The 23,765-nt window shown below is 40.5% G+C and overlaps 1 protein-coding gene across 5 annotated transcripts in view; it reads left to right on the top strand.

Moving 5' to 3' along the window:
- USP25 (ubiquitin specific peptidase 25) overlaps positions 1-23,765 on the top strand; it is a 141,510-nt gene that overhangs the window by 43,363 nt on the left and 74,382 nt on the right. For 3 of the 5 annotated variants that reach the window (XM_054974960.1, XM_054974959.1, XM_054974958.1), the window contains exons 2-9: positions 5,236-5,313; positions 6,453-6,597; positions 9,969-10,092; positions 13,870-14,032; positions 18,058-18,144; positions 20,385-20,522; positions 21,691-21,767; positions 22,092-22,165. In XM_054974960.1, coding sequence (XP_054830935.1) covers positions 5,236-5,313; positions 6,453-6,597; positions 9,969-10,092; positions 13,870-14,032; positions 18,058-18,144; positions 20,385-20,522; positions 21,691-21,767; positions 22,092-22,165 — 886 coding nt within the window. Of the gene's footprint in view, positions 1-5,235; positions 5,314-6,452; positions 6,598-6,850; positions 6,929-9,968; positions 10,093-13,869; positions 14,033-18,057; positions 18,145-20,384; positions 20,523-21,690; positions 21,768-22,091; positions 22,166-23,765 lie in introns of those variants that run through there. The other 2 variants (XM_054974961.1, XM_054974962.1) reach the window with 2 other exon arrangements.

The following is a 23,765-nucleotide window of genomic DNA, read 5'->3' as shown; positions in this document are numbered from 1 at the left end:
AACTGTGATTCTAGTGGCACCGTGGTGGCCCAGGCGTCCCTGGTTTTCCGATCTACGATTGATGTCAGTGGCATCCCCGGTACGTCTGCCAATATCCGCGGATCTGTTGCACCAGGGCCCTATCTGTCATCCCCACCCAGAATGGTGGTCACTGACAGGGTGGAAATTGAGAGGTGACGTCTCCAGCGACAGGGCTACGCGCCAAAGATCATAGATACCATCCTGGCTTCCAGAAAAGGCTCCACAATCAGGGTCTACAATTGTGCATGGAAAGCTTTCCACAGATGGTGCCGACGTAAGGGGGTGGATTCCCTAGGTCCCTCTCTAAATTCCGTCCTGGGTTTTCTGCAGGAGGGGCTAGACAGGGGACTACGACCAGCGACACTGAGAAAACAAATAGCGGCAATTGGTACTGTCGTTCAGGAGATTGACGGCATTCCCCTCGCGTCTCATCAACACATCAAGAGATTTCTCAGAGGGGCCACCCTGCTCAACCCTCCAGTGGTGCATCGTTTCCCGACCTGGCGTCTGAACGTCGTGTTATCAGCACTCACCAAGCCGCCATTTGAGCCTATCAAGGACATCGCTCTGAAATGGCTGAGACTTAAAACCATTTTCCTGGTGGCAATAACTTCGGCGCGCAGGATATCGGAGCTTGGCGCTCTGTCTATTAGGCCAGATCTGTGCATCTTCCACAAGGAGAAGGTGGTGTTACGGACTGATCCGTCCTTCTTACCAAAGGCTTACTCCACCTTCCATCGGGCACAGGAGATCAACCTGCCGTCCTTTTGCCCCAACCCTAGTCATCCCAGGGAAAGAGAGTGGCACAATTTGGATGTCCGTCGGGCCATTAAGTCTTACATAATACAGACTGAAAAGATTCGCCAGACGGATTCCTTGTTCATAAATGTGTCACCGCCAAAACTAGGTCAGCGCATGTCGTCCTCGGCCATCGCCTATAACATCAAGTTGTGCATTCGGGAAGCCTACAAAGCCCTCAAGCTGGACATCCCTCCGGGAATTACAGCACATTCAGCGAGGAGTGCAACCACCAACGCAGCGCTCAGACGTAACGCATCGATTGACGACATCTGCAAAGCTGCCACCTGGACAACTATATCCACATTCATTAAACACTATCAACTGCACACGTACGCGTCGGCGGACGCGGCCTTCGGTCGGAGAGTTCTACAACATGTGGTCGAAGACGAAGATACGATCCCACCCGGTCGATGAAGGACTGCTTTGGGAGCACCCACAGATGTCCTCCTGCCTCAGAGGGAGAATGGGCCTTTGGACACTTACCGTGAAGGGTCCTTCTCCTCTGAGGACAGGAGGACATCTGGCCCTCCCAGGATCTTCGTCTACTATCAAGACCACCGACCTCATACCAGTATTTTCTGATTCCACTGTGATTCTCTATATGTGTGATTTTTCATCTGTTCCTAGTTGCCACTCTTCGGCACGTTGTATTTTATCTTCTCTGTTTTCAGTTATTAACAAGTTGATATAGTTATAGATTACAGTTTATATGAAGGAGTCAACACTGCTGAGGGGAGTCACCCGAACTGAAGACCAGGGGGTGGTCCCACCTACAAGAGGAAGAAGTTTCAACTTCCTGCCTCCCTGATAGGACGGTGGGAAACACCCACAGATGTCCTCCTGTCCTCAGAGGAGAAGGACCCTTCACGGTAAGTGTCCAAAGGCCCATTCCCCTGCTGCAGCCTCAGCCAAAGATTTGAATCTATTGGCTGGCAGAAGGATGCAGCAGTGGGATTGGTGACTCCTAAAGTCCCCCCTCCCTTGCCTTACCCCCCCAACCTCCAACAGTCACCCTCCTCCTGCTCCCCCTCCCCTACCTGTTAATTTTGGTGGGAATCTCAGAATGCTGGCATTGCTTTGCAAATGCAAAGTGCAATGCACCTTGCATTTGCAAGGAAAAGCAAAGATTCCCTTCCCTCCTTTGCAAGAGGGGTGGGGGGTGACAGAAGGAGTGAGAGACTCACTCCTTTCCCCCCTCCCCTCTTCTAAGAGCCTGCGGGAAGCTAAGCTTCCTGCAGGCTTTTGCTAGACGCTTGCCAAAGCAAGCGCCTAGCAAAATGGTGCCCTGAATTGCCCTGAATCGCCCCGAATCGATTCGGGGCATGGCGATTCGGGATTCCTGAATCGATTTGGGATTCCCCGAATCACCCCGAATCAGGGCGATTCGGGATTTTTTCGGGATTCGGATTCCCGAACTGCACACCCCTAGTTTGCAGTATTGTTAACTGTTCTGCCTACATAATTGACCCCTTAAATATGAAATACTGTATTTACCCAAAAGGAAGATGACATTCAATTTAAGAGAACCCCTAAAATGTTATATACAAGATTTTTTAATAACAACAACATTTGATTCATATACCGCCCTTCAGGGCAACTTAACACCCACTCAGAGCGGTTTAAAAATTATTATTAAATAATAAACTGTACATACTAATAACTTGTATGCAAATAAGATGACCCCTTGTTTTCTTGATGGCACACTTGGTCCAGGGCTTAGTTTTCCTTTTAGCTAAATACAGTATGTGAATCACATCTAAGGACTTACACAGGGGTGTGCTCTTCGGGTTTCTGATTTGGAAAAAAATCACAAATCGGACCCAATCTGTAAAGATTCAGGTTTTCCAACTCAAAGCTTCCTGAAGCAATTCAGTCGGGAACACCCGACTCAAAGCTTCCCGAAGCAATTCAAGTTGCTTCGGGAAGCTTCGGTGCCCTTTAAACTTCAGCTGGCCCACGGGCCTGCTGGAGGGGGGAGAGTTTAAAGGGAAAAACACTCCCCGTGCCAGCGTGGGAATCCTTCTACCCTTTAAGCTCTCCCCGCTCCCTCTAGCTGGCTGGAAAAAGGGAGAGCTTAAAGAATAGAAGGTTCCCCGCCATTTGCGAAGGGGAAAGCTTAAAGGGTAGAAGGCTCTGTGCGCTGTTCGCAGACAGCGCATGGAGCCTTCTAACCGTTAAGCTCTCCCTGCTTCCCTCCAACCGGCTGGAAAGGGGAAAAGCTTAAAGGGTACGAGGCTCCGTGCGCTGTTCGCAGACAGCGTGTGGAGCCTTCTAACCTTTAAGCTCTCCCCGCTTCCCTCCAACCGGCTGGAAAGGGGAAAAGCTTAAAGGGTACAAGGTTCCGTGCGCTGTTCGAGAATGGCACGTGGAGCCTTCTACCCATTAAGCTCACCTCTCTTCCCTCCAGCCAGCTGGAAAGGGGGAAAGCTTAAAGGGCACAAGGCTCTGCACACTGTTCGCAAATGGTAAGTGGAGCCTTCTACCCATTAAGCTCTCTCCCCCTTCCCTCGAGCCAGCTGGAAAAGGGGAAAGCTTAAAGGGTACAAGTTCCGTGCGCTGTTCGAGAATGTGTCATGGAGCCTTCTACCCATTAAGCTCTCCTCCCTTCCTTCAAGCCGGCTGGAAAGGGGGAAAGCTTAAAGAGTACAAGGCTCAGCATGCTGTTCGCAAACAGGGCGTGGAGCCTTCTACCCATTAAGCTCTTTTCCCCTTCCCTTGAGCCGGCTGGAAAGAGGGAAAGCTTAAAGGGTACAAGGCTCCGCGTGCTGTTCGGGAATGGCAACCGGAGACTTCTACCCTTTAAGCTCTCCCTTCTTCCCTCCAGCTGGCCGCCCTGTGCGGCCGTGCAGTGGCAGAGGAGGCGGAGAAAGCCCCTTCTGCCCCTCAGATGGCTGCCACGGCAGCCATTTAAGGGGCATAAAGGGCCAGAGGAGCCAGCTCCGCCCTTCCCCTCTGTCCTGCACAGCCATGCAGCGGTGGATGGGTGGAGAAGGCACCTTCTGCCCCTCAAATGGCTGCCCCAGTGGCCATTTGAGGAGCTGAAAGAGACGGAGAAGCCAGCTCCAGCCTTCCCCCTGCTCTGAGGGGCTGTGCAGTGGTAGAGGAGGCAGCAGGGCCTGCAGGAGCTGGCTCTATGCTTCCCCGCCGCCCAGTTGGCTGCTACGGGGGTGGGCTGCAGTAGCTGGGTCTGTTTCCCTGCCACCCAGCTGATCAGCCTCCCCTCTCCCTGCCTGCCAGGTATGTGTGTGTGTGGGGGGGGTTGCCCGTGGGTGGGGGTGAGTTGCTCCCCCTCACTTCAGTATGCTCCGAATCTTTACAGAGCATACCGAAGCAAGCTAAATACCAGAATTCCAAAGCGGCTTGCCGCTTCGGGGTTCTGGTAATTCTGGAGCTTTTTCCCACTTCGGGTAAACACAAAGTGGGAAACTTGAATTTTTTGGCATTGCACACCCCTAGACTTGCATATCTTTTTAACCAATAATTTTCTAAGCTGTATTATGAGACTTCTGGTTATGTAGCAATTAGCAGCATTCATCTGTTTTTAGTTTGATGCTTGTAATTTTTAGAATGTTTAGATGGAAGTTTAGAATATTGTTTTGTATGCTGGTCTGCATGCATAAGCTGGAATCTGTTACAAACTAGGCAAATAAGACATATGTGCATAGTGAAGCTCAGGCAAGAACATGTATCAGGTTACGGTGTTCCAGATTTTAAGATACAGTTATTGGCTGTAGCTTCAGGATACTAATTTTAATTTTTTAATGGCTAGATTAACATGTTTATAGTTTATTCTGCTGCAGTTCATGATGTGGTGGTATTTTTATATGGATTAATAATGATACTGTTTTTAATAACAACAACAACATTTGATTTATATACAGGACAACTTAATGCCCACTCAGAGAGGTTTACAAAGTATGTCATTATTACCCCCACAACAAAACACCCTGTGAGGTGGATGGGGCTGAGAGAGCTCCAGAGAACTGTGACTAGCCCAAGGTCACCCAGCTGGCTTCAAGCAGAGACTAGCCCAGTGGGGAATCAAACCTGGCTATCCAGATTAGAGTCCCACACTCTTAACCACTACTGGCTCTCAGTTTTGGCTAGCAGCCCATAATCTCAGCTAGTGACCATGTTGAAACAGTGGAGAATCATGAAGAACGCAGAGAAATGTTAATAGATTTGTTTTTCCCAATGGAAATGTTTCCCAGTGAATGAAGCCAGAGCCTGTTTTTCACTGTGGCTTCTTTCATTGAGATGCACTGTCGTGTATTCTTTAACTCAGCCTCTTGTTCTTTAACTCAGTCTCTTAATCTGTTCTTACACAATATATTTAGTAAAAACACCTGAACTGTCTCCGCATTAGCTGTATGTTGGAACTACAAAGCTAACCATTTTTTCTTAATTCTTTAGCACCAGCAGACATTTCTGAATCAGTTGCGAGAGATCACTGGTATCAATGACACTCAAGTGCTTCAGCAAGCCTTAAAGGTATGGTTCCTTAGAAAGATGACTGTATTTATTTTTGATATTTTCTAACATGAGATTCCTTTGACTATCATATGAATATCAAAAAATTCCTTTAAGTGCTACTAAGATGATGGGGTAGAACCGAAATGGTTAAATAGGATTTATGCGTAGATTATGTCAATAATGCCCCTAATGAAGTAGTTAGTATGTAATGGGAGAAAATAAAATAATATACATTTTGCTGTTCAAATTAACCTTTTGGGGGGCTGATCTCATATTTATGCTATGAAATGTAGTTTCAGATGTAATCTCAGACTGTTTATCTCTTAGCTTTTAGGTAGACAGTTTCTGTGGTGTAGTCCAGTCCTATGCCCAGTCCAATGCTGCATTTATTTCAGTCTTTGTGCACTTGTGAAATATGACAAATTAACTTGAAATACTGACCATTGAACCCGCTTGGCTAATTATTCAAGTGGAAAAAATGCCTGAAAAGAGCCTTTGGCTGTTATTCCTGTACTTCCTCAAAACCTGGTCTCTACAACTAAGTCTTGGAGTAGACAGAGAGAAAGCACCTTCTGTTTTAACTGCTTTATTTTATTGATCTGCTGTTGGTTAGTTGTACTATACTGTATCGCCTAGAATGTTTACATGGGATTTACCAAGTAATTAACTGTAGAGCTGCTGGCAAAATGCAGTATTTTACATGGATGCTGCCCTGCAGGACAGAGGGCGTGTGGCAAGTTGGCCGCCCCATGTCCTGCGGGGCAGGTGAAAGGCACCGCGGGGGGCTGGGAGGCTGCCCGCACTGCCTCCCGCGCACTCCCGGCAGCTGGCAGCTGCTCCCAGCGCCCCCTCCCTGGCGGCACCGGGAGCAGACTACCCCCTCTGCCCCCCCTCGATCCATTGGATAGAACTCAATGGAATTTAAAGGTTTTAGTTGTGGCAACACTGTGTCCTAAGGTATATTTTCATCTTTCTAGTGTTTAAGCGAAGGAGGTTTCTGACCCTAAACTAAATTTGATGCATACAAGTTCATAACATAATTTGTAATTTAAAGAATTAAATTTTCCTGATTTTAGTGGTAGAATCTGGTCATACCATTCAGATTGTCTGGTCACTGAAAGTAAAATGTTGACTTGTTTGTTCTATCACATGTAAAGGATAGCAATGGAAACTTGGAATTAGCAGTTGCTTTCCTTACTGCAAAGAATACTAAGATTCCTCAGCAGGAAGAGACAACATATTATCAAACAGCACTTCCTGGCAATGACAGATACATCAGTGTAGGCAGCCAAGCAGATACAAGTAAGTATCTTTTTCTCTGTATAACTGGACTGACCAAACGGAATGTTGATTGAGGGAAAACTTGTTGCTATGTCAGTCTTAGACATTTGTATTTATTTTGCTTTATTTGTACCCCACTTTTGTTCCCACCAGGGATCCAAAGGGGCTTACATTTTCCATTTCAATGTTTCAGAGTTTGTTTAAACTTTTTTGCTTTAAAAAGCTGGGCTTCATGGAAGAACATATTTGACAAATTTTCCAGAAGCTACACTGGCTGCATGTTAAATTCTGCAGTGTCAGTGATGATCTATAAATTGCTCCATGGAGACTGCTTCTCTCCATAAAGATATGAGTAGGTACACTTCTTACTTTTTTTGTTTAAGGAAATGGAAGGGGCAAGGAGTTGGCATGTTAGCCATGTTCACCATGTTTCATGACTCTAGTCTGGACTGTATTTCCCATGGCTTTTTTTCTGGGAAAAGAGGTGGTGGAACTCAGTGGGTTGCCAGTACAGGGGGCAACTCTTGGTGGGAGGTGTTGCCCCTGGTACCACATGTGCACGTGCAAAGTGTGTGCATGCTCCCAGGACCAATGATGTCATTTTGGGTCAGCTGGAACACGGGGGAGTTTTTAAATTGCCCTCGGTGAAAATGGTCACATGGCTGGTGGCCCCGCCCCCTGATCTCCAGACAGAGGGGAGTTTAGATTGCCCTCTGTGCCAAGTGGCATGGAGGGCAATCTAAGCTCCCCTCTTGTCTGGAGGTTGCAGGGCCACCAGCCATGTGACCATTTTCAAGAGGTTCTGGAAACTCCGTTCCACTGTGTTCAGCTGAAAAAAAGCCCTGGTATTTCCAATGTAGGGGTCTCAACCATTTTGCCACGTGAGAATTTTCCTCATTAGCTTGAACGGCGATAGAATGCCCATTCGCTCTATGTGTTTTACATAATATTCTAAAACAATTTGGTCTAGAAATGCTATATAGCTTTAAAATTTAACTACAAGCTAATATATTAACAGGCATATAACTCTGTTGGATGATATTCAACAGTATTTAAGTGTAAAAATAACCATCACTTATGATGATTATATGAAGTAATTTAAGTAAAGTGTTATGACCAAACCTTACTATTAAACCTAAGTTGGATTTTATTTGTGTTATTTTGGGCTAATTAATTGTATTTGCTTCATTTATATCCCACCTTTTCCCCCAAGGGGATTCCAAAGTGATTTACATCCTCTTCTCCATTTCGTCTTCCTAAGAACTCTGTGAGATAAAGCCCATGGTCACCCCACAAACTTCCATGGCAGAGTGGGGATTCAAGCCTGGGTCTCCCAGATACTAGTCTGACACTCTTAACTGCTCCACCACGTATTTAAAATATTTATAATCAGCTTCCTGAAAAAATGGGGTCACAAGGTGGCTTTATATGCCAAAACATAAAAGCATGTTAAAATCTAACAACTACAAACATTAATAATCAGCACAGCTATACAATGGCTGTGGTCATCACATATGGCTATGTTGTCGCAGTTATCAGTAGAATGTGACAGGTGTGAGAACTGTGGTGGTTATTGTTTCTAGTATGGAGAAAAAACTTGTTTTTCAGAAATGAGGAAAGGAAAAAATATATATACATAGTCAGTACAGTATGACCTTGAATTGTTTTGGCAGATTCTGCATGTTTAACAATAGGTACTATTGTCTGGTTTGCTGTGATAGTATTCTTGTGAAAATAAAGGAAATGAAAGAATAAATTGTTGGAACAGGCTTAGGATGAAAAAACTGACAAACACTCACTAGGTGATAGCAGCTTGCTAAATTCATGTTCTGGTCTGTAAAAGATCATCAGTTCTGATTAAGTGGTGGCCTAATTATTCAACAGCCACTTCACTGGATTTCTGAGTCATGATAAGAATTTGGTGCTGCTTAGCTCATCATGTAGGCAGATTTTCCACTCTGATCACTTTTCCACTCTGATCACTTGTAACCCCCATGCACATGGGGTATCTGTTACCATTTTTCATAAATATTGGCCCTTTGTTGTATAAAATTCTTGTTTTTTGCCTTTAAACTATTATTTGATTGTTATTCTTTCATAAGAAGGCCTTTTCATTGGTGAAAATCTGTTTATGGAACTTCTTCTCCAAATACATTCTGGAAAGTTATTTGGATTTTGGTATCCAGTCAAGAATGTTCGTTCTTCTATTTTGTTCAGGATGGACTGATTATTTCTCATTTTGGTTTTATTGTTTATCTTGATTTTATTGTATGCCACTTTAGCTTTTTAAAGGCTAAACTGTGGCGTAAATTCCTAAGTAATATGAGGGAATTTAATATCCAGAATTTGAAATAATTTATGAACAGTCCTAGATTAGTATGTAAGGAAAAAACTGAATTAAAAATAATTTATAAATGCTCCTGGATTAGTACATAAGGAAGAAACTGAGCAAAGCTTAATTTCTATTTGTGAATATACAGAAGGTTCTCGTAGTAACACAGTTCTAATTATGTCTAATATTTATGATGCAAAACCAAACTTAGATTTTACGCTTAGACTCTCGTAAGTGTTGTCCTAGGAGTCCCACTCTTATTGTTTCACTGTCTCTTCTTGACCACTTATGTGTGTTGTAATTGACCAAGTTGTTTGACACAGGTGTGTGAAATTTTTATGTGGCCCAGGTTTTTTTCTTTGAATTTATTGCCATAAATGTAGTGTGAGTCTATATAAAAACATATTTCACATTGTTGCCATTTTTAGCAATATTGTTTTCATAATCCATGCAGGCTCAGAAAATTATTTTTCAAGACAATGAGGTTTTTGCTAGTGATATTTGAAAAGATACCGGCTTTATACCTATAAATGAGATGACACGGAGTTTTATTAATTTTTTTAAGGCTAGGATTAATGTTTAAGCTTGCTTTGGAGCATAATCTTTTGTAACAGTCCAGTCTATTTTCACTGAAATAATATTTTATCAGGCTTCAGTTATAGGCACACCATGTACAGAAAAAGCTGGAGGCTACATGGATAATCAGGAGTGAGCTACTGAACAAACTGCTCAAAAGGGAGCAAGTTTCTTCATGTTGTGCTTGTGTTACTTCCAGCTCTCCACAGTCACCCCTTTGTCTGAAAGTAGTTTTTGTTAATATAAGTTATTTTGGGAATAATAATGCTTAAAAGCAAATTTACAACACTTAGATGTTCCAGAGCCTAAATTGGTTGGATCACTCAATGAGATTTTTAAAAAGTCCCTGTATGAAATGGATGTATTTGTAAAATGGCATGGTTTTATCCATGTATAAATTATTTTTATATGTTATCTGCAATAAAATTTGCTTTATTCACTCTATTTCATCTTTAATTTTAACAGATATCGTTTTGCTTTTCAGATGTAATTGATCTCACAGGAGATGATAAAGATGATCTTCAGAGGGCAATTGCCCTCAGTTTGGAAGAATCAAACAGGGCTTTTAGGGAGACAGGAATAACAGATGAAGAGCAAGCCATTAGCAGGTAACCAAATAACTTGTGTGATTCTTTAAAAAAATTAAATATATTAGTTTTGCTAAGGAAAAATAAATTCCAGTTGTAGCCGGCTTTATTGTTTTCTTATTTCTTTAGTTCATTGTGTCCTATATATTAATAATAAGTTTTCAGCTGTCATCTCTAATCCTTTATTCATGTCCTTATCTGTATTGAAGATAGCAATTTCTTTCTTAATAGATCTAAAATGCCAGAAGTCTAAAGGCTACTTCTCATTTTACATCTCAGAAGTACCACCATGTGCCATTTCTGTGATGAAAATACGTGGCAAAGATGATACCACTGTCCATTAGCTTAGCACTTCTGTGCTCTGTGCATACCTACATGTGAATCACCAGTAAACATTGGCATGCTTTTTTGGGACATTACTAATGATGCCTAAAAATGCTTCCCAGAAAACTAGATAGCTTGAAAGCATTGCAGCCCAGTAAGATGATCTCTTGAAAACAGGCAGCTGTTCTCCTTTTCACTTGTAGCTTGTTACAACACCCAAAATGTATCCCTATCCTTTAAAAAATGCTTAATTTGTGTGTGGATATTTGGAAGAACCTAACATCATATGGATTGACACAGTAAAGGAAGCCATGGCCTTCAGTTTGCAAGACTGAGCAAGGCCATTCACGATAAGATGTTTTTGAGGTCATTAATTCATAAATTGGAAGCAGTTTGACTGCACATAACCCACACATCATCTCTAAATGTTATCAGTATTTAACAGGCATGACAGAGAAACAGGTATCAAATTCTTGGCAGTACACCACTATTGAAAATACTCATATCCCATTATTTCAGCAAGTTTACGGTGGCTGATTAAATAATCTCTATATTACAAAATAAGTTGCTGCAAACTTTAGAAATTAACAATAATCACCTCTACCTGACTTCCATACAAGATTCTCAGAATCTGAAGTCTTAAAGCCATCAACAAAGCACACTGAAGCAGCCAAGTGTTGAAGACTTTTCTGAAAGAATGGCGATCTTGCATATAGCTTCAAGGAGACTGTTTCTCAGCCTGAGAGAAGGCCTGATTTCTGGCCAAAGGCAGGCTGAGTATTCATGTTGATGAGATGGTTGGGAAGGGACTGCTATACTGATCTAAGTGGGTACTTTGCCTGTACCAGGAGATGTATAGACCCAGGTCATGAAAAGTTTGGAAGGTTTATTTCTGTAGCTGTTCTGGTTCCCGGTCTCATCAGGACTGAGGCTCCTGTTTTTCAGCGCTTCGTCTCGGTTATAGGATACGCAAATAAATATGATCCTGTCTCTGAGCACGAGCAGTGTGCTTTACTTCTTACCACTGAATATCCACAACCAGTTTTACCATTGTTCTAGGTCCAGAAACAGGTGCTGTCTTTTTAAGTACTACTTAATCATATGGATGTCTGTTGCTGATTACAATTGGATTTCAAAGTGCTGGACATTTTTCATTGTACATAATACCCGTCTAAAATAAAGCAAACACTCTTATTAGCCATTAGACTTTGGTGAACATACTTTATATTTATTTATGCTATTTGTAGCATAAATCAAGGTGGATTACATAATGTAAGTCAATAGGATCTCTGGCTGGGACATTAATAAAATTTTTGAAAACAAGCATAAATTTGAATATAGAGTTGAAGATTCTGAAACAACATAATTTGATGTGACATACTAAAGGACACAGAAACTATGGACATACTTATACCAACAGTCAGTACACAGTCCTGTAGTCTACACTCCCTATTCCTTTACCAAAGCAACTCTCTGAACTATTTCCGACAGCACCGTCTTATTACTTGTGTAAAAAGATCTGAATAATTCAGTTTTATATAGTTTCCAGAAAGCTAGTACAGTGGGAGCTCTCCTGACCTCTTTTGGCAGGCCATTACATAATGTGTACCAGTATTAACATGTTACAGGTATAAACATATTGGATTGCACATTTGTGGTAATGACAAAAAACTTAAGATTAAAACCTTTTTTTAAAAGGCAAACTCGTATGTATCTGCAGTGTGCCTTATTTGCTATATTAAACCAATATTAGTAAATAAAGTATACATAAAATTTAGATGACTCTAATATCATGGTCGTTAATTAATTTGTGAGTTGTGTGCATGTGTTAAAATAAATGTGCCCAACACACAAATTAATAACCGTGGGCCATGACATTAGAGTTTGTATTATACCACTTCTAATTGATATCTCTAGCTGTTCTGTATACTTTTAAAGGAACTGCTTCTGTTCAGGTCCAGTTGTTTTTATTGGGACTTTTCTGTTCATACTGCTTATAAATGTACCTTTTTGAGGAATTACAGTGTGCTTTTGACTGCATGATTTTTCGAGAGAACTGGCATGTTAAATAAGAGAGGAATAGAATTTGAAGACTCTAAAAGTGGAAGATAATCCTGCAAAAGGGGTCTGACCAGTTACTTTTATACCTGCATAAATTCTTATTAGTTTCATTTAAGAACTAATGAGCTGTTGTTTTTTCACCGTATTGCTTGCATGAATGCTGTAGTGTTTATGGTGCCTCTCTAGGTCAGGGGTAGGCAACTTCTGGCTCATACGCCAAACAGTGCAACAAACTATTTTGCTCAGTGTATAGGGCCAGTTCCAAATTCAAGGGATTCATGCTGGTTAGGATGAAAGAGAGAGTAACCTAGTATTACCAACAAGATAAAAAGCTAATCTGGAATTTGAAGCTAGCGCTCCCTGTTCCAGGGGTCATTAACCATCTACAGTTAAAGAGACAACCTATAGCTGTTTCCACACCAGGCTGATTTTTCACGGTAGTCTGGTTGGTGATGTAATTCTGTATGAAATTGCCCTTGCAACAGAAATTCCAGATAGCCCATAGTAATACGTTTTCATTCCATTTTTAGTGGTAGTGTCCCTCTCACACCTGATATGCATTAAAGCCCCCCCCCAAGTGTGTGATCACATGAACTCAGAATTTTCCACCCACCATGTTTTAATTATTTTTTTGAGGAGAATGGGTAATGCATTGTTGTTTCTACTTTAGATACAAGAAACTACTCATGCTGATAGTGTCCTGCCTAGGAAATGCTTTAAAAAAAACAACAGGTGTAAGGACCACAGGCTGTTAACAGTCTGTGCACAAATAGAGAATGACATCGTGTGGAAACATGAAAAAATACACCAGTTGGGTGTTTGATATGTGGGAAATATTTGGTGTTAAATCAATCTATGTTAAAATTCAGAACAAGAGTTCAGTAGTCAGCGTACAGTTTAGTATTATTTGTAAATGAGATGCTGTTTAATAATCCATAGTGTTTCTGCAGCCCAAACATTAGTTATAGTACCTTTATAGGAAGTGGTTTCACAATAAGTAATAAATATACACAGTACCATCATGTGCATTTTTTTAGTATCATAAATCTGGGCATGGTTCACACTTGAATTAATGACAGATTGCACAGTTCACCTCTGTCACTTCCCCTTCTATAAAGCATTTCTTAGAAGCCCTTTATTCCCATTAAAATTATGTGCCTCCCCTTCCCTTCACATACTAGCTATTCTGCTATCACACCTACCCCTTCAATATATCCGAAATTAAAGATTTCATTTTCTTTTTAAAAGAGCCATATTTGTTTCTGTATTGAATCGTATTGGGCTCTGGAGTTGCAGATTCCTAACTTAGTCAACATTCTGTCCAGGACACTGCCTTTTTAAGCTGCTGTGTTTCTGTGTGACACTACTATAACATATTGTTCCTTCTTTCCATTACTACTTGTACTTTCTAAGAGTTTTAGAAGCCAGCATAGCAGAAAACAAAGCAAGTCTGAAAAGAACACATCCAGAAGTGTGGAGTGACTCTCCAAACCCTTATGATAGACAGCGTCAAGATAATTGCCCAGTGGGATTAAAAAACGTTGGCAATACGTGCTGGTTCAGTGCAGTTATTCAGGTAAATACATTCATAGATTTTTGTTAATTACTGAATTATAGATTATACCAAAACTAAGAAGACAGAATGATAATGCTGGTATATCAACAAGAATGTAAAGCAGAAAACTTCCAATATTTTATAAGTTCAACAAAACTGAAGCTTACCCTGTATTCTTTCCAGTATGTTTATTGTTAATGTTCATGCCAGAAATCTTGGGTATTTGAGAACAGAAGCATATAATAATGTAGTAATAAATGAATTTTATTGTTTAGCTAATATTATTGGAAGAACTGCCATGTCAAAATGTCCCTGAAATATTTTGGATGTTGTTGGATGTTAGTGCCTTTGGAAATAAAACTATTACTCTAGGAATAGAACCCTTTCCAATTGTGAGTCCTAGTTTCTGAAATTCATACCAAAGGAAAGATTCAAATCCACTCTGCTGACCCTTTTAAAAATGCCAAAAAAATGTTTTATATTCCATGCCTTTGAAATCTAAAATCTTTTAAAATACTATGTTCTGCTTTATAGTACTTGTACACTGACATTGAGCTTCTGTTCACTTTTTTGTGTTTTATAATTCTCTCAAAAAGTAATACCATATATTTATCCAATTGTATGTTACCTCAGTTCCAAAATGCAATGAATAATTTATTTGCAGCAATCTTCTTTTAAGAAACCCCATTCCCTTTTTGTAGTTTATCTGTAAGTGGCCATTCCAGATAAGTCCAGTATTTCTAGTTCCAGACTATTTTTGAGCATTTTCAACATTAGAAGCATTGGTTGTTGTGGGTTTTCCGGGCTGTATTGTCATGGTCTTGTCAAGACCATGACAATACAGCCCGGAAAACCCACAACAACCATCGTTCTCCGGCCGTGAAAGCCTCCGACAATACATTAGAAGCATTGTTTTCTAACTGATAATTTACCCTAAGTTTAAGTATAAAAGTAGGCAAATATTTTGGATCCAATTGGACCTTTGTTAATATCTAATCTCAAATAAAACCAACCAGATTATCCCTCTCTACACTTCTGCCACATAGGTTTGCAATCCTTATTTTCTTTTTGACCCTTCAAGCATGTCTAAGTACTGGTATTACAGATTTCATTCAACTGCTTTAATGTTATGTGACACTAACAACAATTCAACATATTAAATATCACTAAAAACTTTAAAAACTCTACATCTAATCATTAAAATTACAACTATGCAAATATACAAATTTCATATATATATACATATAAATAAAGAGGCAGATTAGTCCAGTAACCTCCTGTTAATTATGAACATTGTGCAACTTTGTTGAGATACTGTAACAGCTGCTGTCTCCATCACTCATGCTAAAAAATTCCAGTGTGTCATCTGTAAACATGTTAAATGCAGACATTTAAATATTTTTGATATTACAGTTTTGTATTCTACAGAATTGTATGTCTAACATTGTTTTTAAACAAATATGTTCATCTGACAACCAAAGGAGATTATGCTTCAAATAGCCATCACAGTTTACTCCATCGGGGATAATTTTGGACATTACCTACTGCAGTATTCATTTAACCATAAGCCTGTAGGCTGCTTAGGTTGCATCAACTGTGTGACAATATTTCATGCTTTCCCTAGGGGTCTTTTGAAACCTGACACATTTTTATAGAGGTCAGCAATAATATTGGCTTCATTATTCAGTGATGTGCTGTGTGGAATAGTACTAAAGTTAAATGAAAACAAACTTATTTTGCTACTGTTACCAGTTTTGTTTTGGAAATCTATAGTAACACAAGAAGGGTTTCATCCGGTATTCTGTGTTTATCAAGTGTCTCCTTTGCTTTTCGCTATTTCCAACTTCAGTTAAATGTTCTTTATGTTTACTCATCATTGGTTTCTCATCTTCTAGATACTGTTATATTAATACGCTATTGCCACAATAGGTGTAGTAAGTTTTCTGAATTTGCAGCTTTAATGTACAAAAGTAAGTCTCTCAGCCCTGCCCTTGCAGAGATACAAGGAAAAAGTCGTATCTTCCAAGGAAAGGGGATAGAGATTTAAGAAAAAAAAATCTTAAAAAGAAACCTTATAAAAATTATTAAGAGCTGTAATATCAAAGGAGTATAAACGTTCATTTTTGCTTATGCTAGTTCTCCTTCAGGCTCTAAAAAGAAAAGGCAAAATAAATTATTTTTGCCCAAACTGATACTTACTCAGCATTTTACAAGTCAGCATCCTTATCTATTTTTTCCTCCTCCCCTCTCGTAAATGTGACCTTAAGCTTCGTAGAACTGAAACTAGATCTTGTTTTTTAAGATCAGGCTTCAGCACAACAATCTGAGTAGTCTCTGAGTATTAGTAAAATGGCTTTTTACTCATCTCTAACCATTATCAGTTTTGTATAGCCTCCAGAAAAACTAAATGTAAAAGTAGTTTTCAGGCTATTTTCTCTTAAGGATGCCACAGTTTTTGCTTCAAATACGAAAAGCTCATAAAAGTTCACCTGTGGCTCTGCCTTGAGCAAGTAAAAAATATACTGAAAGAAGAGTTTCTTCCGTAGGTAAACTGCTGACTGAGAATTATATTATTTGCTTTGGTTGAATCCAGCACTTGTCTTCCACTGACAAAAAAGCTCTTCTGCCAGTAGAAGGCAGAGAGTATCTCACATATCTGTGCCAGAAGTGAATGCGGGAAAGTTCTGTTCCATTTCCATAGAGCCAGCCTTAGATCTTGATTCTGTGCAAAATGATTCAGAGGATCACTTCATGAAATATCAATAAAGCTTCTAGTATGATAACTTGTTAATTAAATCACAACTTCAGACTCAACCTATCCAGTGTATTTTTACAAAAATTGAATAGCAAGAATCATGCTGATCGATATGTTATGTATCATTGGCCTAGGATCAACATCTGATCAGTAACAGGCAATTTTTATTCACCAGTAGTAACTAGACGACCTGTTCATGACAAGCTTTGGATTTTTCTGCCCAGCTCATTTCCTCCAGGGAGTTAGAAGAAGAGAGAACAAGAGAAGATGATTATCTCCACAGCATCTAGTAATCAAAAATATCTGAATGCACTTAACTCTGGATTTTACAAAGTTAGGTGCATGTAAGTATATAAAGAAAAGGGATACAACTTTAATGTTGATCCTGTTGCCCAACTGTCTGAAGGTCATGTGTTGGTCCCTGTCATATCAATATCTCACTTTAAATATAGTATCAAGACTTTAAATTTTACTTTGATACCTTTTAAACATTCTGTCAGGGAAGTGGCAGGGATAATGAGACTTTAACACCCTTGGATTTCTTGTTGCTTGTTTAATCCAAAGACTTTAAACAAAAGTGAACATTCAATTTTACTACTTTTGGTTATGATCCTGTTGTCCTTGACTATCTTGTATGATCTACAACCTTCATAAAACTAGTTGTGAGTTCTGTGGTACACACTTCGTATGAGAATTACTTTCTTAAAAAATAGAGCACAAATATAAAAAGCATTTAATATGGGACACAAGTAGTCTTACCAGTTGTCAGCTGATGACAAGCAGTCTCCCAGGGGTTTGCCCAGTTCTGCTGATTGCTGGTAATCAGTGGGAGCTGGCAAATCCCCCAGTGATTGCCTGCCACCAGCAGGAAATCAGGAAAGTGCACTCCTAGCAGGGCATGACAGTATCATGTCACTTCCTGAAGTGACATCATTGCACTGGCTGCAAGTGTGTTCCTGTGCTTCATTGGGGTCAATTTGGGCCACAAACAGGCTAGAATTAGCCTCATGCAAAGCACGGGAACATACCTGTAGCCTGCATGATGACGTCACTTCCCAGAAGTGACATCATCACACCTCTTCATGATTCACACAAGGACTCTACTTAGGGTAAGTCCAGGGCCACCCCCATCCCACTGGAAGGGTATAGGGACCTGGAAACCCTAGATACAACTCCAAAATAATTAATTAATTCCATTTTATCAGTGTATTCATGTGTAAATAACCCATTAATTTTTTTGTAAAAAATCAAAATTTGAGAATTTGTATAAAAATTACTATTTTTTCCCCAGTCGTTATTTAATTTGCTGGAATTCCGAAGACTAGTCTTGAACTATAGTCCTCCTGCAAATGCTCAAGATCTGCCCCGGAACCAGAAGGTATAAGTGCAAATATGTATTGCTAGTAGAGTTAGACCTCTTCTTTTTATGTCTGGTATCACATTCTGTTGTCTTTCAGCTTTGGAATATTCCAAATGAGTTGTTGAAAATTGAAGCTTTACATAGATAAGTGTTAGATTGTGGAACAAAGATAAGTTCCATATACTATTCATAGGCAATTAAGCTAGAGTTAGTATAGAGGCTCTAGTTCAGGTACTAGGGAATTGTCTCAAGGTTTGTAGAGTGGCTGCTAAGCTATCAAAACAGTACAGATTTGTGCTTTCTGGAGGGGTAGCAAGTACATTTCAGTTGGTCTTTAAAGGCAGTAGAATAATGGTATGCCACTTGTTCTCTCAAGACTGGTGTTACAACTTTTGTATGACAGCAACAGTTAAATAGGCTCAGACTTTAAAACTGGAGATGTCTACATTCTTGCTCTTACCATTTCTTGTGACTTTATATGATATTGTTCAAAGTAGCTGTTACCTAATTTCCAGTGTGGTATGAACATATGCAAAGTCCATTTTCTACCACTAGTCCCTGGCTCCCCCCCCCCCCCCGAAGAGGATAATCTGTTTATTATACTGACAGGCCATTGATCCATCTTCTCAGCATGGCCTAGTTTAACAGACAATGTTTTGCAAGAGTCTTAGGCAAAGAGAGGTCTTTCTCAGCCTCTGTTACCTAACCCTTAACTGGAGATGGCCAGCAGTGGACTTAGATCTTCTGTGTGAAACATTACTAGCTGTTAACTAGTTTGTGTTGTAGTTCTTAACTAAAAATGAATATGAGAATTTGCTTTAAGGTATTGGTATGTGATTTTAAATTTAGTGTTTTCTATATTCTAACCTAGCATGATTATCCTCTTGCTATGGAAGAGATGTGGTATTGCCTCAGGGCTGAAAACATGTACAATGATTGATTTTAGTGCATTCATTGTGTTATTAATTTGGAAAATAAATGGAGAAGGGAGTGTGAATGGTATCATGAAAAGATGAGTTAGATCCTAATTTCTATTAGTTTTATTAAAACACTTATATTATCCCCACACCCACCTTTCCCCTTATGATGTTGTCAAGGCATCTACACAAATAAATGGATTTCTCTTACAGCCCTCTGTGCAGTCCAAAAAGCTTCTCCCGAGAGTTGGGTATACTCATGCAACAAAAAGCCATTCAGCATGGGGAACTGAAGTAAGAAGGCAGGGATCAGAAAAAGTCGTACCTTTCCTACTTAAATAATCGGAACAAGTTTGTTTCTGAGTAGAGATGGGCACGAACTGCAATACAAACTAAAATTCGTCACGAACTGGGCCGGTTCATGCTTCGGGAACCAGCAGTTCGTGGAAGCCTGTTTTCCACTAACTTCCATGAACTGGTCTGCCAGTTTGTTTGGTTCATGTTAAACCCCAATACCCCTTTCCGAGCTACTGCAAAGCGGCAGGAAAAGGGGCATTTAAACCCCTAGATCAGCTGCTTCTCAGGGATCTCTCTGATAAGGAGCTGATCCAAGCCTGTGGGAGTGAAATGCCTGTTTCCATGCCACTGCGAAGTGGCAGGGAAAAGGGCATTTAAACTCCCCATCAGCTGCTTCTCGGGGATCTCCCCGACAAGCTGCTGATCCAAGCCTGCAGGGGTGAAATGCCCCTTTCCCTGACGCTTCGCAGCAGCAGGGAAAGGGGCATTTCAACCCCCCAATCATCTGCTTGTCGGGGAGATCCCCAACAAGCAGCTGATCCAAGCCTGCAGGGGTGAAATGCCCCTTTCCATACTGCTTTGCTGCCACACGGAAAGAGGTATTTAAACCCCACAAACCACAAACTGGTTCGCAAACTGTGGCAAGTTATGAAAGTTCGTGGTTTGTGAAACCGGACGAACCGGTTTTCTCTAAATTACTTCCCAAGGTTCTGAGGCTTACTCTACTTATGCAAGAGGCAGATACATGCAAAAACACCTCTGTGTTTGTGTGTCTGATTTCCCCCTTCTTGCTGCAGAAAGCCATTCTTCATGGCATCTTGTTCAGGGGGTCCAACCAAACGTAGTACAGACTTGTTGAAGCCCACATTGTGCAACTGGGGAAAGGAGAAGGCAGAGAAAAGCAATCATATGCATACTCTTTCCATTCAGGGAAGGTAGAATACAACCTATCTGGAGGCTTTAGAGTATAATACTAATTCAGAAGCTATAATGATTGGCAGGAAAAAAATGTAACTTCACTTATTAAATTCATTTTGAATACAGGAACATAGAAATTTGCCTTTTATGCGTGAATTAAGATACCTATTTGCACTTCTTTTTGGCTCCAAAAGAAAATATGTTGATCCTTCAAGAGCAGTTGAAATTCTTAAAGATGCATTCAAGTCCAATGACTCTCAGCAGGTAATGTAATGACCATCAAAATGTTTAAACTACTGAGCCCCATTTATACAGAACTGTGGGAAGAAGTTATAGAATAATGTAATTCACATGAAGGCACATCAGTGTATGTTTACAGACTAACAAAAAGTTCACATATGTACTTTAAAAAGAACTGGTGAACAAAAGTATCCATTTTTTGGGACATGAAAGAGTGTTAGAAAAGTCATGTGAGTACTTTAACCATGATTCTAGAATTGCAAAAAATGTGCAGGTATAGTACTTGGAATATTTATTTTCTGGTGTCTGATTTCCATGCCAACGAAGGGGGAGATTTTTTTTTTAAAAGGAAGTGGCAGGATAAGATCACGTCCTCTCTTCTCCTAGGATGCTGATGACTCCTCAGAGGTCATGAATCTTGATGGAGGGTTGTTCAATTGATCCCAGGAGTACAGGAAAATTAAATTCTCAGTGGAGCAATGAAAATCTGACCATACATAAACAAATAATAAAAAATGAATGGTATGTCACCACTCTAGTTATGGCTCACTCCAGATACTCACATGCCCAAGAACAGGATTGTGCCATTATTTCTGAAGTATGTTCAAAGGCAATTGGAGAAACTTCCTAACAAATATTCAGGATCCAAATAAAAGTCATAGGATACTCTTCTGGTTCTGTAGTACATTTTTTGAAAGAGCAGATCTCAGCATGTTTGAATATCCTGAAGTACTGTAAATAAAACTTTTTGTTTCCTCTATATTAGTTCAGTATGCTGGTCAGTTGACTGGTCAGATATTATCAGTTGTCCACCGGGTATTTGATTGCAGTCAGATATTCCATTATAGTATCACTTGTTAGCAAGGACAATGATAAGGCGGCTTTTGGTCTATCCCTACAGCCAGAAAAACAAAACTTATACTAGCTGTAGGATTCTCTGAACAGGAAGAATTGGCCAGCTGCCTACTTAGTGCAACTGTGTTAAAATACTCAAATATAAAAGTTTTAAACAGTTAATTCATTTGTTTTTGTAATTAGTTTCAGGCCTGTTTGATTATTAAAATATTTTTTGATTAATAATGTTAATGCTTTAAAAATACTTTAGAAATGTCTAACTTTAACAGAATCTTTTGACCAAATACGTATATGTAATTGAAGTATCCTTTGTTGCTACTGTTCATTCTTTCAACAGCAAGATGTCAGTGAATTCACCCATAAATTGTTAGATTGGTTAGAAGATGCCTTTCAAATAAAAGCTGAGGAGGAACAGTAAGTAGCCAATTTTACCATGTAATAAAACCATGTTTTACCATGTTAAACAGAAAATCTAATGCTGTCATTATTTACCCAGAAAAACTGAGATGTAATAATGCAATAGTGATAGCAGTGATGAAATGAAGAAAATATTTGTAAATTTCTTAAACCTCAGATTCTTCCGAGAGCTTTTAGAATTTGTGCAGGGTATGATCAGCAAGGTTTGAGTTAATTTCTGTGCAAACACTTAGACCAAAGACATTGAGCATTATTTATAAGAAATTCTAGGCATTCCTGACATCTTTGTATTTCTGCTTTATATATTTATTGTATTTTTAGGGATGGAGAGAAGCCAAAGAACCCGATGGTAGAATTGTTTTATGGGCGTTTTCTAGCAGTTGGAGTTCTTGAAGGTATTGTTCCTGAATGGCAACATTCTTGTAGATGTGTTGTCTGAATCTTCATAGCAGCGATGTGTATACCCAGTTTATGGAAGCAACTGTTTTTGGCAGAGTAAACTGAATAATCTAAGAATGCTTTCCTAAATATTCAGGTCTGCAAGTTCAGAAGCCACATTGAATTGGATTCTATGATTCCCTTCCCCCAAGTCTTCCTTCAGCAGAGAAAGACCTCTTCCAATGTCATAGGATTCAGCTTAGTGGAAGGGAGTTATTGGATCCAGCATCTTTGTTTTATCAGAGCATACTGTTTACTCTAAAATCTTAAGCTACCACTATATTGTAACGTTCTTTGTCAGCATTTCCATTTAATTGTGGAAAATATTGATCTATTATACAGGCATTATAGGTTTATGGCCTGACTGATTTCAGTCTCAAGTTGCTCAACCTCACAGTGTATAAACAGAGCTGCCTTTCCTGTTAAAGCATATATCTGTCATGAATATATATGAAACTGACATGCATAGTCAGATCTTTGATCTGTTAAGTACTAGCTCATCTAGAAGCATGTCACCAAAGTTTCAAACACAATTCTTTCTCCTGTGGTTTGGAAGTGAGTCAGTCTTGACTGACGGGAAGTAGCTCCTCCTCTGTTCCTGGGTCGGTTGGATCAGACGATCCTTTAGGGGAGGGCTCTTCCCTGGCACGCCAGTTTTTTGCTGTCCCTGCTCTTGCAGGGAGTTGAATTGCTGTGCTCTCCAGAGCACCGATCCTAAAAAAAAAAAGAAAAGAAAAAGAGAAAGAAGACAAGGAAAAGAAATCGGATTCCCTCCTGGGGAAAAGGAAGGGTTTGTCCCTCCACCCCAACCCACTCACCCACCCCTCACGACCATCAAGGCTCGGGAGACAGAGACAACCTTCCCCGACCTCAGCTGCAGCTGCAGCTGTGTGCAGCAACTTTGGCACCAAAAGTCAACAGCTACACTATGCAGCAGGATGGGGTGGGGGGAAGCAAGGCTGGCGCTGGAAGTCGACGGTGGCCATTGTGCGCTCCATGCAGCAGAACGCTGGGAGAACACCAAGGCAGGAGCCCTGACAAAGCGAGAGTGTCGGGCAAGGAGAAAGGAAGGCGCAGGCAGCGAGCGTTTAGCAAGCGCCACGCCGTACGAAAGGCAAGCTCTGCTGAATCACAGTAATGGTGGCAGTGGCAGGGAGAGCTCCTGAACCCTTTTGAAGCTCGGTAAGTGACCCTTTGGGGCATGGGAATGAAGGGGACTTACTCTTGAGTAGGAGCACTGCAAGGGAGCCTGTCCTACAGAGGCCCGTACGGTTCTGATTAGGCTCCTTTCATTTTCTCTGTCTCCTCCCCCTCCCCCCTTTCCCTTTAGGCGGGAAAGTGCTTTCTGGAAGGAATGGTGTCCAAGGCAGGCATGGAAGGGCCTAGCACAGCTGCAGGCAGGGTCAAAGGCCTAGACTTGTCTAATTCCTCTGCCTCCACTCAATCTTCACAAGGCCCCAGTGGACAAAGCCAGGAGGACAGCCAATAAGATCTTTCGGAGACAGGCCTGGATAAAGGCAGAGCTCAAGAAGGGGTTTAAAGAAGTGATGGACACAA

Source organism: Eublepharis macularius, chromosome 3, assembly GCF_028583425.1.
Source record: "Eublepharis macularius isolate TG4126 chromosome 3, MPM_Emac_v1.0, whole genome shotgun sequence".
In the NCBI taxonomy this organism is placed as follows: Eukaryota; Metazoa; Chordata; class Lepidosauria; order Squamata; family Eublepharidae; genus Eublepharis; species Eublepharis macularius.
Note: the sequence above shows the minus strand (reverse complement) of the source record. Positions and strands in the feature narration are given on the sequence as shown.